The sequence below is a fragment of the Gossypium raimondii genome, chromosome 7, assembly GCF_025698545.1.
Source record: "Gossypium raimondii isolate GPD5lz chromosome 7, ASM2569854v1, whole genome shotgun sequence".
Lineage (NCBI taxonomy): Eukaryota > Viridiplantae > Streptophyta > Magnoliopsida > Malvales > Malvaceae > Gossypium > Gossypium raimondii.
Window position 1 is genome coordinate 10165797 of NC_068571.1, and position 13910 is coordinate 10179706.

The window sequence follows — 13910 nt, forward strand, 5'->3', positions numbered from 1 at the left end:
TCTAAACTCAATATCTTGAAGTTTTCCCCTCATCACCTGGTACTTACCCAATTTCCCTTTTCATCTTTATTTCCACATGATGCCATAGCCAACAGACTATGTTTTACACTATGTGGTCTTCAATGTACATATGATCCCATAACCACCAGATTAGCTATTACACTATATGGTCTTCAATTTCCATGACCATGGACTTTCCATATCAGAGATTTGTGTTTATTATCCCAATGGTCCCTTTAGAAGACTCTAAAGACAGACACAGACTTAATTTTTACCATCACACACGAACTCTATTTCATACAAAGACTTACTCATGATAGACTCAACATACTTTAGAACACATTCATCATGCTCATGCTTTCTTCACACATTTATCAAGCATATAATTCCTTTCATAACAAAAGCATATCATCATTCAACACATGCAAGTTCATCAGATAAAGAGTCAGCATTTCACATTCATGTAGCTTACTTTATCGTTTCATAGATTAGTCATTTAGAATAGAAAGATTATCATACAAACATATATGCAAAAGTTAGTTTAAAAACTCATAAAGCACTCATAAATAGTTCACAATGAGTCCACGAGTTACTCACTTGAACTCACCTGAACTCACGTTTAATGGCCTCAAACGTCAAATTAAGGCTTCCATCGAGTAGATCAGCATCCCCTAGTCGACAAGCCGTAAGAAAATCATTGAGATCTACCTACTTAACTCATTCACTTTTAAACACAAGAATCACTAAAAGCTTTACCATACTTGCTTAGTCAAGCTAAACAGATCAACTCTTCAGCATGAAAACATGTAAGGTTACAGTTCTTACCTTACAAAGGGCATCTCAAAGGTCAAACTCACACTCCAGGCTTATCCTAAATGATGAAAGGAATTTCTCTCCCAGTAATTCCTTGTATAAATAGGGAATACTTCTTGAAGAAGTAAAGGAATAATTCCCATTTCTTAACCGGTCAACTAGATATTTTTTCCCTGTGGATGTTTGACACGCTTTTCAATCCATATGATCCATCAGTTAGATGCTCGATAGCTATAAAGTCACGCATACGGGAATACATACATATTCATAACCTACCCTTAGGTCTTAACTCATCCTTCGTCCTTAATTATTATATCTAGTAGCTTACTTATCACGTTTTGACACATCGCACCTTCTTGGCAGTGACTCTACTATGTGATTCTCCTTAACACTTCACTAGGCATCCTTTCTTATTGATTCTTCCCTTTCTAAAAGGATTTCATATCATATTTCTATATTGGTTACATGCCCACATATATGCAAAGAGCATTAGTGGGGTAGACAACGTTTTATTTATAGGTTTCAAAGCTTGCTTATATACTAACGTTACCTACCTTGACCTCATCTAACCATCGGGCCTTAGATTAACTTGGAACACCTTGACTTTATTCTAGCCTCTTTCTTTTCGAAGAGAGGAAGAGAGAGAAGATATTTTCCTTAACATATCTTAAACTCTTAACTTAACCCAAGTTCATATTTGGACCTGATACACGTTACATCAATCATTTTAGTATCCTATCAAAATCTTACAAATTCTAAGGAAACTAATCAAGTGTTTTCTTTTAGTTATTAACTATTTTAGTTCATGTTCGGTTAATCCCAAACCACCCTTTTCCTATAACTTAAATGGATTAGGACTGACATATCGGGGTGTTCTTTATTTATGACAAAATTTTCACATCATAGGTTTCATTCCCCTATTACACACATAACGGACTCCACCTGCTTATGTATGCCAACAAGGTTTTTGGGGGTGAACCCCCAATACCAGGCTTACTTCCTAATTACTATGTGCTAACCTAGTGTTTGCTTATCCAAAGGCTGTCACAAGTGCACTCAGATAGTTCTTATCTTTGGACTAACTTTAACACTATTTACTTCTCAAACTCATCGCATCCTTCTTATTATCTCAGAGTTTTTGCAAATGTTAGGACTCTGCTGAGAGGAATGTTATAGAAATACAATAGGATCATTACAAGTGAGAGGGAAAGACTCTATTTGTAGTTGAGCTCACCTAGATCCAACGTTATAGATCGAATTACATCAATGACTTAGATTAATGTCTATCTACAATATGAGAGTCCTATGGGTTTTCAAGTATACATATTTATCCCTTAGGGTTTATATTAATTACCATGGTAACTTTAGTTTTACTAGTTTCACTAGGCCACCAAGGCTTCAAGTAGATGGGCTTTTCCTTGTGTTCCACGAATCGAGCTAGTTTAAGTGGGGTCAAAAAGCCTCATTTAATTAGTTGACCTCCATAGGATGTTTTGTTTGTAATGGTCACGGGCTTTGATCTATAGTCCGTGACACTAGTCCATTAATAGGGTGAAGTACATTTAGGAGTGTTCAAATGATTAACCGAACTGATCTAGTATTAACTGATTCAACTGAATATTTTAATACTTTAGCCGTTAAAAATCAATTTTTTTCAAAATAAATTAACCGATTCGAAATATTTCGATTAATTTGGTTGGTTAACTGAGTTGACTGAAATTTATATGTTTTTATTTTTTTGGTTAAAACAAGTATAAAAAAAAACTTTGATAATGTTTAGTTGACTAAATTATATGAATTAAAACAAGTATGCTACATATAATTTGTATTATTAATTATTGAGTTTGGTTAATTCGGTTAATTACCAAATTTCAAACTAAATTAACCAATAACCAAACTTTTAAAAACTCATTAACCGACCTCCGACCGAATTAGATTAGTTAACGATCGATTAACTAAATTAGATCGATTTGGTCGGTTAATTCGATTTTAACCGAAATTTGAACACCACTAAATATGTTTACATTATCACAAATCGTAGATTCATATAATACTCATCTATACCATACTAATCTTAATTTAATTCATAACATTTCATATCATCATATACAAACCAAATCATGAGACAATTAGGATTCTTACCTCAAACATTCTAGTTTGTACCAAGACATATATATTGAATTCAAATCATGAAAGTACAAAACATATTAGTTACTCGTCTACTGTAATAGCCTATTTTTTGGTGTTTGAAATAGTGGTTTTGGGGCTACCAAATTTGACGAGTAAGTTTGTAAATATTATTATTTAATATTTACGAGTCAAATGTGATTTTAAAAAGTTTTCGATTTGATAATTTATGTTATAAGCGATTTATTAAGTTCAAGTGTTAAGACTCTAAGGTCAAGTAGTTCTAGAAAATGAGGTATTGAAACCTCGTTTCTATAAAATAAGCTGTAAATATTTTTATAAATATTTACAGAGTGTCATTAAGGTGGTTTAAAGTTTTGTTGAAAAATTTTAATGTTTCGATTGTTAATTAATTAAAAGGACTAAATTGTAAAAGTTGAAAAATAAATCTCTATTTGATATGAGTGATTAAATGGCTTAATGAATGAAAGTATATGGAATAATATGGCAAATATACCATATTACATATGAGTGGGAGGTTTCCTTTGTCTTATAATGAAAATATGAATGTTTTATTAATTAAAAATAAAACAAATTAAAAGATAAATAATTAAAGTAAAAGATATCATCTTTTTCTTTTTATGTTTTGCCTAATTTGAGAAAGGAGAAAGCCATTATTGTACCTTCAAGCTTCAGCCAAGCTATATAGGTTGCATATCAAGATCGGGTGGAAATCGAGGAAAATAAAAAAAATATAAAAATGCCCCTGAACTTTGGTTTTTTTGCAATTTAGCCAAGTTCATATGAACTATGTTTTATATAATTTTGATTAAATTGAACGTTAATATGTGATTATATTGTGATTAAATAAATATATATGTTAGTATGTAATTTACTGTGTTATATGTAAATTCAACGACGTATGACGATTACCGAGCCCCATTTGAACCTTAGGAATTCATAGGATACAAATGACATGTCATTAGGGTTTACATGATTTGGGTGCTGGTCTTGAATGTCCTACTGATGGCTGAGGCCCGACAGGTGTTACGGATACTCCACAACTCATGTGAGTACCAATTTGTAGCTAAGTTTTGACCCACAGCTAGTGTGAGTAGGCCCATTTTCATAGCTCGTGTTAACATACATGTACAGGAATTAACGGATTACAGTTATATGAGTTAGCACACTATGTGTGAGCTATCTTGGATATCTAACAGTATTCTAAATGGTTCAACGGGCATTATTCAAATAAGAAATGGTAATAAAATGATATGTATTATGACATGTACATATATGAACATCTTTGATATGATGAATACATGGAAATTATGTAAGTTGAGATGAGTAATAAACTCAAGTGTTAAATGTTAAGAATAATAGGTTATCAATGTTGAATTTATATGAAATATGTTCAAGTATGCTAACATGTGTTATTGTTTGATGCTTAGGTATGTGCCAAGCTATTGGTTGAATGGTATTATGTTAACTTATAAGTTACGCATTGAAATGGTAATTACTTACTCAAATGGAAATATGCTTGTGTTCATGAAAGAGTGGTAAGGTTTAAATTATGTAATTTCTTATGAAATGGTTTATCATGTGATTAATTCCAAAAGAGCTACGTTTAAATGCACTAGCTTGTGGTTATGGTTGATGAATACTTGAATGTTAGTTAATGAGTTTGTCATGTATATATCAATTTGGGTGATATAGCCTCGGTACATTTGGTGCCTTATTGATATGTGTTAAATTGGTAATGTGTTAAAGCATGTTTGAATGGCCAAAGTGATATATGATGAATTGACCTCAACATGGTCGAGATGTGATGTGCTTGAATGTGGTTATTTAGTATAGGTAATGTAGTTGATATATATGGCTTAAGGTGCTAAATTTTAAATGGTAAATTTTGTACTTTTGGTATGAATTGATAGGTAAATAAAGTGGTAAGTTTTGGCATAAACTTAGTGATAAGTTGGTTGAACTTTTGGCTAAACTATGCATATGGTTATACAAGTTTAATTGTTTTAATTGAGGTGCCTTTTTGGGCATATTGGTTGTATGCATATGTATCTTATTTGGATAGCTTGATGTTGCATGATTTGGTGCACTTTAGGATGCTTGATTATATGTGCAAAATTGGTTGTAGTCGTGTGCATATTTAGGTGAGAAAACTAGCTTGGAAATAGCCTACTTTTCATCCACACGACTAGAGACACGAGCTTGTGTGTCAGCTGTGTGTGACAAACGGCTAGGCGACACAGCTGTGTGTCCCCTGTAGCTTACAAAGGGTTGCAAGTCAGGCAATTACACGGCCTGGCACACGGGCGTGTGGCTTGGCCATGTGACCCAAGTCAAAAAGTTACCTGGGCACAGACACGGGTTGCGACACGACCGTGTGTCCCTATTTCGAATGCCCACACAACCTGAGACATGGGCGTATGTCTCAGCCGTGTGACCCCTACAGTTTTGAAAATTTTCATCCTTTTCTGAAAAATTTTATATGTTTTTTATTTAGTCCCAACTTGTTTCTAATGTGTTTTTAGGGCCTCGAGGGCTCGTATAAGGGATGATATGCATGTTATTAATTGGTTTTGCTATGATTAATGATATGAATTAAAATGTTTAACAATTTTTGTTTGTTTTGAAATGTAAACTCCGGTAATGCTCCATAACCCTATTTCGGCGACGGATACGGGTTAAGGATGTTACATCTACAAATTTCGTCTTTCCTTCATCTCAAGACGAATTGATGGTTTCTTTAGCTACATTTGATAATTCAATTATGAAAATTATATTAGTTTCCACCCAAACACAAAAAAATAAATAATCAAACATATTTTACATTTTGTTCATTTTATTCATTTTAGCCCTTGTATATGAAATGTTCATACTTTTCAATATTTAATATAGAATAATAATCTAATTTCATATTCTTTCATTAGGGACCTTATACTTTTAATCTATAGCATAATTTCTTAGCAACTTTCAATTTATTCAATTTAGTCTTTAATGTCAAAGTTAACTAAACCTTTAATTCTAAGCTGATCCCACTATTTTCTAATACAATATTAGTAAAATCTAAGTTCAACAACTAAATTTCTATCAATTTCAAGTCTAATTTCATCACTATTAACTAATGGCAACTAAACTTGCAGATTGAATAATCAAATGCTTGGGCATGACTTAATAGGCTTAGATTATTAAAATTCTACGAAAATCATCTAGGAAAACCTCTCTTACCTTAGCTAATTTAAATCAATTTTTGTTAAAAATCTTGAAAGGTTTTTCTTCTTCTTCTCTAGGCATGGACGACACAATTCTAAAGCATAAGATGTTCATCTTATTCTCTTTCCCACTTGTTTTGTTTTTTTACTCGCAATTAAAGATAATTAAGCTTACTTAATTATCTAACATTTGATAATAATCATTAATTAACATGCTTAAAAATAGATGGAAATAATTGTTCTCATCCACTTTCTCATAAAAATTTAATGGTTAAATAATCATTAGGTCCTTTGATTACTTGCCAATTAGGCCCTCAAGTATTTTTAAAATTAAAATTTTATAACGATGAGACTTTTACAATTTAGTCCTTAAACTTTAATTAACATTTTTTTGAGTTAATTTCGAACTATTATATAATATATTTTATACTAACATTGTAAATCCTTCTATTAAGATTTTTATTGACTTGGTTTATTGAATTAAATTCTAAAACTACATTTTGCAATTATAATAAAATTATATTTTGAAGGCTTGTTATTAAATTAAACCTAGTTAAAATGTTATAATTTGAAGGCTTGTTATTAAATTAAACCTAGTTAAAATGATCAAATGCATCATTTAATAGATCAAGTTGCTGGCTTCGTTTAAGTACATAATAGTTTTTGAAAGTTTTATTATTACAAATATAATATATTCACAACAATAATATAAATATAAATAATCGTTTGAGGAATTATAACTCTTAGAATCAAAATAGTATAAAACACAACGGGCAAAAAATTAAAAAAATTAGACAAAACTCATACATGACATACACACATAATGTGACTAAATACCCACACTTCATAATTTCACATAAGACTTGGACTTGATTTCTCAAATACCAATAACCTCCACCTTGACCAACCACACCAAGGCCTCATTGCAATTTAGATAAAAATTAAAAAAGGTTTTGATACTGTTAAGTATGACTCCTATTTTCAGTCAAATTTGAGAAATAATCTTTTAGTTAAACTCTATTTATTTGTTTCAGTCAAACACTGATTAGTTTAGACTATTTTATTATTATTTGACATATGAATTTAGCCTATAAATAGGCTCTTTTACAACCTTAGTAAATACACCCATTAGATTAGAACTCATAACACATTCAGAGAATTTTGTGTTTACATTTTGTGGGTTCTTTGTTTTTCGGGTTTTCGGGGTTTAGTTTTTATCTCTATCTTTTGTATTCTTCAGTTTTTGTAATTATAATAAAATTATATTTTCCCGTGGTTTTTTATCCTCTTTGGAGGGATTTTTCCACGTTAAATTTGTGTGTTCATCTTCTCAATTTCTTCTACTATTTTTACTTGTTCGTTGCTTAATCGGGACGATCCTAACAAGTGGTATCAGAGCTAGTTTAATCTTCATAGATCAACCCGTTCAGAGATGGCAGCAACAAGGTTTGAAATTGAGAAGTTTGATGGTGAGACAAATTTCAATCTGTGGCAAGTTCGGATGATGGCAATTCTAGTTCAAAACGGCTTGAAAAAGGTTGTTACATGGAAAAAGCCTGAAAATCTAAATCAAACAGAATGGGAAGAGCTTGATGAAAAGGCCTTATCTGCAATCCAGTTGTGCCTCACGAATATAGTATTGCAAGAGGTATTGATGGAGAAGACCTCATTCGCCTTGTGGAAAAGGTTAGAAACTCTTTATGCGACTAAGTCCCTAGCTAACCGTTTAGTGTTGAAACAACGTCTATTTACGTTTCGCATGAACGAAGGTGAGCTTCTTAGAGATCACATCAGTCAATTCATTACTCTTTTAAATGATTTAAAGAACGTTGAGGTTCATATTGACGATGAAGATCAAGCTATGCTATTATTGTGCTCTTTACCCTTTTCATACAAGTCTTTTAGGGAGACCTTGATTTATGGCAGAGACAAACTCTCGTTCGAAGATGTGAAGGGTCATTTGTTGAGTAGAGACAAACTCGACAATGAGTTTGGTTTGAATAGCAAAGCAGATAGGCAAGCTTCCGTTTTGGTAGCATCAAAGAAACGAGACAAAAGGTGACGCTATTGTAAAAAGTTAGGTCACGTCAAAGCAAATTGTTATAAACTGCGAAATAAAAGAGCTGCTAAGAGTAACGAGGAAGATGTAGTTGGTGCTAATTTGGTCGATGAAGGTGGTGATGATTTCTTGTTAGTGTCAACGAGCGATAACTCCAAGCTTACGTCTGAGTGGATCCTAGATTCAAGATGTTCTTTCCACATGTGTCCCAATAGAAAATGGTTCTCTACATACAGTTCGGTTGAAGGTGGAGTTGTGCGCATGGGAAATGATTCATCTAGTAAGGTAGTTGGTATTGGAACTGTTAAAATTAGGACACACGATGGGACAATTAGGACACTCTCAGATGTCAGGTATGTACCTGATTTACGAAAGAATCTCATTTCCTTGAGTATTTTAGACTTGAAAGGATGTAGAATCAACATCGAGTCGAGCGACATTAAAGTATCTCGTGGAGCTCTCGTTTTGTTAAAAGGTAAAATAACTGCCAGTCTTTATATTCTGGAAGGTTTTACAGTGACCGGTGAAATCGGACGTCCCTCGTCTGTTACAAAGTCAAAGTCAACTCGTTTGGAGCAGAGGCAACATGGTCATAGGAGGGAAAAAGGTATGGCCGTTACGTTGAAGAGAGGTTCTCTTTTGGATGCAGGTTTTAAAAAGTTAGGGCACTGTGTTCGTGAAAATTAGACCCGGGTTAGTTTTGATTTGGCAGTGTACAAGTCGAAGGCTACAAGTCTTTCAGTTTCTAAGCACAGATTCGACTCAGTTAATTCCCTGCATAGTTTAAGATAGGCTCGTGGCGGGCTTTGGCAAAGATGGCATTGTGGAAATATGAGTCAAGGTGGAGATTTGTTAAGTATGACTCATATTTTCAGTCAAATTTGAGAAATAATCTTTTAGTTAAACTTTGTTTATTTGTTTCAGTCAAACACTGATTAGTTTAGACTATTTTATTATTATTTGACATATGAATTTAGCCTATAAATAGGCTCTTTTACAACCTTGGTAAATACACCCATTAGGTTAGAACTCATAACACATTCAGAGAATTTTGTGTTTACGTTTTGTGGGTTCTTTGTTTTTCGGGTTTTCGGGGTTTAGTTTTTATCTCCATCTTTTGTATTCTTCATTCTTTTGCCATTATAGTAAAATTATCTTTGCCCGTGGTTTTTTATCCTCTTTGGAGGGATTTTTCCACGTTAAATTTGTGTGTTCATCTTCTCAATTTCTTCTACTATTTTTACTTGTTCGTTGCTTAATCGGGACGATCCTAACAGATACTTTTTTAAATTTAAGTTGATTTTAATTTTTGTACCGTACATATAATTTTAATCGAAATAATATCACATTTAGTACATGTACTTTCATAAATGTTCAATGTAGTACTTGTACTTTGGAAATATCCAATTTGGTATTTGAACTATTAATATGTATTTTATTATGATATGTGTACTTTCATAAAATGTTCAATGTAGTACATGAACTATCAATATGTGATTTATTATGGTACCGATGTTAACATCGCTAGTGAATTGCTAAACCATCAAAAAATCGATTCTTTCAAACCATTAAATCCAATGAATAATATAACATTATGTGAATAATTAAAAATAATAACTTAAATTAAAAAACAAATCTAAACATATGATTAATAAAAAAAGTAAATGACTTACATAAGTCAAATTTCATCTTCTCCATTTAAGTATACGGTCATGTTCTTGAAAGAGTTTTTCATTTGAAATCGTATTTTTAATTTATGTTTAAATAATATTTTATTATACATAAAAAGAATGAGTACTTTCATGTAAGTTTAGTATTCACTTCTTTTTTATTAATCATATGCTTATTTATTTTTAATTTAATTTAAATTTTATTTGATTTTTCACATAACGTTATATTCTTCATGTGGACTTGATAATTGAAAAAAAAGTCTACATGTCAAATTTTCATTGGTTAATTTAACAATTCATTAAGATTGTTAATACCAATATCATAATAACACATATTAATAATTCAATACCAAATTAGATACCAAATTAGACATTTTATAAAAATATAGTTACCATATACCACATTATCCTATTTTAAATCAATTAGTTAAGTGGTTGACCTTCGGTCAATCTTATTTGTGAAAATATCTTTAATCCAAACCAGTTTCGCGACTACCTTTTCTATATAACTTTAAAAAAAGAAAAGATAAAAGAAAGACTCGTAACCTGTAAAGAAAAAGCTGTATGAATTTGCAAATATACTGATAAAACATGTTCCCATTCCATCAACATATATTTACATAGACAAACATACTCATAGTCAGTTTTCACTTGTTTCCATGGAGAAGTACTCGGTAATATTTCTCATAACCATCCTTCAGTCAGCCATTTTTGTTGCATCAGAGCAGCCTGCATACGTTCCAACAGATAATATCACCCTGAATTGCGGAGCTCCAACCGACTTATTAGCTAATGATGGCAGATCTTGGGCAGCAGACAAGACCTCAAATTTTGGACCTTTCGAATCATCCCACAACAAATCGCAAGCCTACGAAGCTGATACTCAAGACGGTTCCGAAACCGTGCCTTATATGACGGCCCGAGTTTCCCGTTCCGAATTCAAGTACACTTTCCCTGTTACTTCAGGCCAGAAATTCGTTCGTCTCTACTTCCATCCGGCGTCCTATGAAGGAAACGACAGATCCAAGGCCTTTTTCTCTGTCAAAGCTGGTTCTTTCACTTTGCTAAAAAATTTCAGTGCTTCCCTTGTTGCAGATTCAAAGGGGAGAAATTGGTTTTTCAGAGAATTCTGTTTGAACGTGGAAGATAATGAGGTGTTGGACCTTGTTTTCACTCCATCTCGTAGTGCTTCAAACGATACTTACGCTATCATCAATGGAATCGAGATCGTGTCGATGCCTACCAATCTTTACTACACACCGCCTGACTCACGGTATGTCCGTTTCGTTGGTCAGAGTTCTCCATTCCCTGTTGAGAATGACACCGCACTTGAGATGGCGTATCGATTGAATGTTGGGGGCCAAACCATTTCGCCCAACGATGATACTGGCCTTTTCAGGCTTTGGTCCGATGACATTGTTTACAGTACAGAAAATAGCTATTTCACTATGAACAACTCCGTGCCAATCAACTACACAATGATTCCGAGATATACGGCACCGGCGATTGTTTATCAGACTGCACGGGTAATGGGGCCTAGTCCTGCGTACAACGAGAAGCATAACTTATCATGGAGATTGCCCGTGGGTTCGGGATTCAAGTATATGGTGAGGCTTCATTTCTGTGAACCACAAGATCCGGTAAACTCTCCGGGAGACCGGACGTTTAAGGTCTTTATAAACAGTCAGACGGCTGAAGAAAACGCTGATGTGATTATGTGGACCCGGCATGGCAGAGTTCCGATTTTTAAGGATTATGTCGTGTTAGTATCAAAGGAGTACATCACCATAGATTTACATCCTATTCCTTCAAAGCTCCATGATGTTATCTTAAATGGGATTGAAGTGTTCAAATTAAGCAACTCTGATGGCAATTTGGGAGAACCAAACCCAGAACTACTGGTGGCTCCACCACCACCTTCGGTTTCGTCCAATTCTGCAGGTGCAAAATCCAAGAAGAGAAGCTCGCTAATTGCTTGTGTTGGATGTGCGGCTGGTTTGATTGCCATAATTTCTTTATTGGTTTGCATGGTTGTTCGGCGGCAAAGAAAGGGAACAAGTTGGCTTTGCTGGTGGGTAAAACAAAACGAAGGGAAATCCACAAGGACCTTACTGTTACCAGATGAACTATGCCGCCATTTTTCACTGGATGAGATCAAAGCTGCTACCAACAATTTCCATGATGATTTAGTTGTTGGGAAAGGTGGGTTTGGGAAAGTATACAAAGGTATCATGGATGAAGGTGAAAAGATAGTTGCAATCAAGCGCCTGAATCGAGAATCCAGTCAAGGTATTCGAGAGTTCTTAACAGAGATTGAGATGTTGTCTCAGCTCCGCCATGTTCATTTGGTGTCCTTAATCGGATACTGCAATGAGAAACGAGAGATGATTCTGGTGTATGATTTTATGCGTAATGGGACTCTCTCGGATCATCTTTACGGTACTAGCTTTGCCTATGATCCTCTCACATGGAAGCAAAGGCTTGAGATTTGCAAGGGAGCTGCAACTGGATTGAACTATCTTCATACAGAAGTGAGGCATACTGTTATCCACCGTGATGTCAAGACAAGCAACATTCTCCTAGATGATAAGTTTATTGCCAAGGTTTCGGATTTTGGGTTGTCGAAAGAAGACCCCAAAGACAAGGTGATCATAACTGGAATAAAGGGCACCCGCGGTTACATGGACCCGGAGTATGCTCGGGGTCATAAATTAACCGAAAAATCAGATGTATATGCATTTGGTGTTGTGTTATTTGAAGTCCTATATGCAAGAAAAGCTGTGAATACGAAATTGCCCGAAGCTCAAATGAGCCTGGCACATTGGGCAAAACAGTGCATTGCAGATGGGACACTGTACAAGGTTATTGATCCATATTTGATTGGAAAGATAGCTCCAGAGTGTTTTAAGGTGTTTGTCGAAATTGCAGAAAGTTGCATAGCAGAGGTGGGAACCGGTAGGCCATCAATGAATGATGTGATGGAAAGGTTGGGGTTTGCTATAGAGTTGCAACAGGCTGCTGATGCCGAGATGTCGAAGACGGATTCCGCAAGTGAATGTAGATACCCGGATATAGTGTTCCCAGTTGCTCGCGACGTGGACTTCGACGATGAATCAGAAGTGGATTCGGAGTTGGATTCAAATGTATGCAGAGTAGGGTTATTAGATTCAGATACTAATGGACTGAGTCATCCTACTATTGATTCAAGCACATCAGTGGACACCTTCTCCAGCACCACCAACAACATAAAAAGCATAGGAAATTAGAAAATCAAAATTGGAGACTTCACGCAGCCAAAAGGCTATATCCCTTAATTTCTTTTCTTTTTGCTAATTAGTAAATTAGGTTTGTTGAACTAGTTTCATGCTTTAGTCTTCGGGATCTCTATTAAGGGTTTGTTTCGATGTATTAGCAATGTGTAAATTGGTGTTTGTTTCAATGCAGGAAGACTAAATGTAATTTGCTTTTGTTCGTCTCTTTAACCTTGTTCAAGTGCAAATCACCTAACCATAGACGATGAGAAAGAGCCATTGGTTGCCTTTTGCTTTTGAAAAGAAAAAGAAATCCATGCATGCATTTTCGAATAATATCACATAATAGTAAGTATTTTAATTAAATAACGCAATTTATTATAGGGTTGGATCTACTTACATTATTTGAAGTTAACTACAAACATTAGATCAAACTATAATGGATTGAACTTTTCTATAAAATTTCAGAACTTTTTTATCTCAATATGAGAATGTATAAAAGTAAATATATATCAAATGTAACCACTCTAAAAACAAATTACCTAATTCCATGACATTCTTGTGTTTCACAAATATAATGCAAATCTATATTCATAATGTATTAATTGGTACATCAATATCTATGCTAATAAGTACAAATTTTCAAATTTAAACAAATCCAAACACACCACTCTATCTACGGTGAATAGAGCTATGCTCGATATTCCCTTATCCCTCCAACGCTATCTTCGGGTCATAATGCCCTAACACATGATAAAGATGG

General features: G+C 34.0%; 1 protein-coding gene across 1 annotated transcript in view; it reads left to right on the plus strand.

Moving 5' to 3' along the window:
* The window catches only part of LOC105801841 (receptor-like protein kinase FERONIA), a 56856-nt gene extending 43483 nt beyond the window's left edge, over window positions 1–13373 (plus strand). The window contains 1 exon segment of the mRNA XM_052633654.1: window positions 11838–13373. Coding sequence (XP_052489614.1) covers window positions 11838–13162 — 1325 coding nt within the window. The 3' untranslated portion in view covers window positions 13163–13373.
* The last annotated feature ends 537 nt before the right edge of the window (window positions 13374–13910 follow it).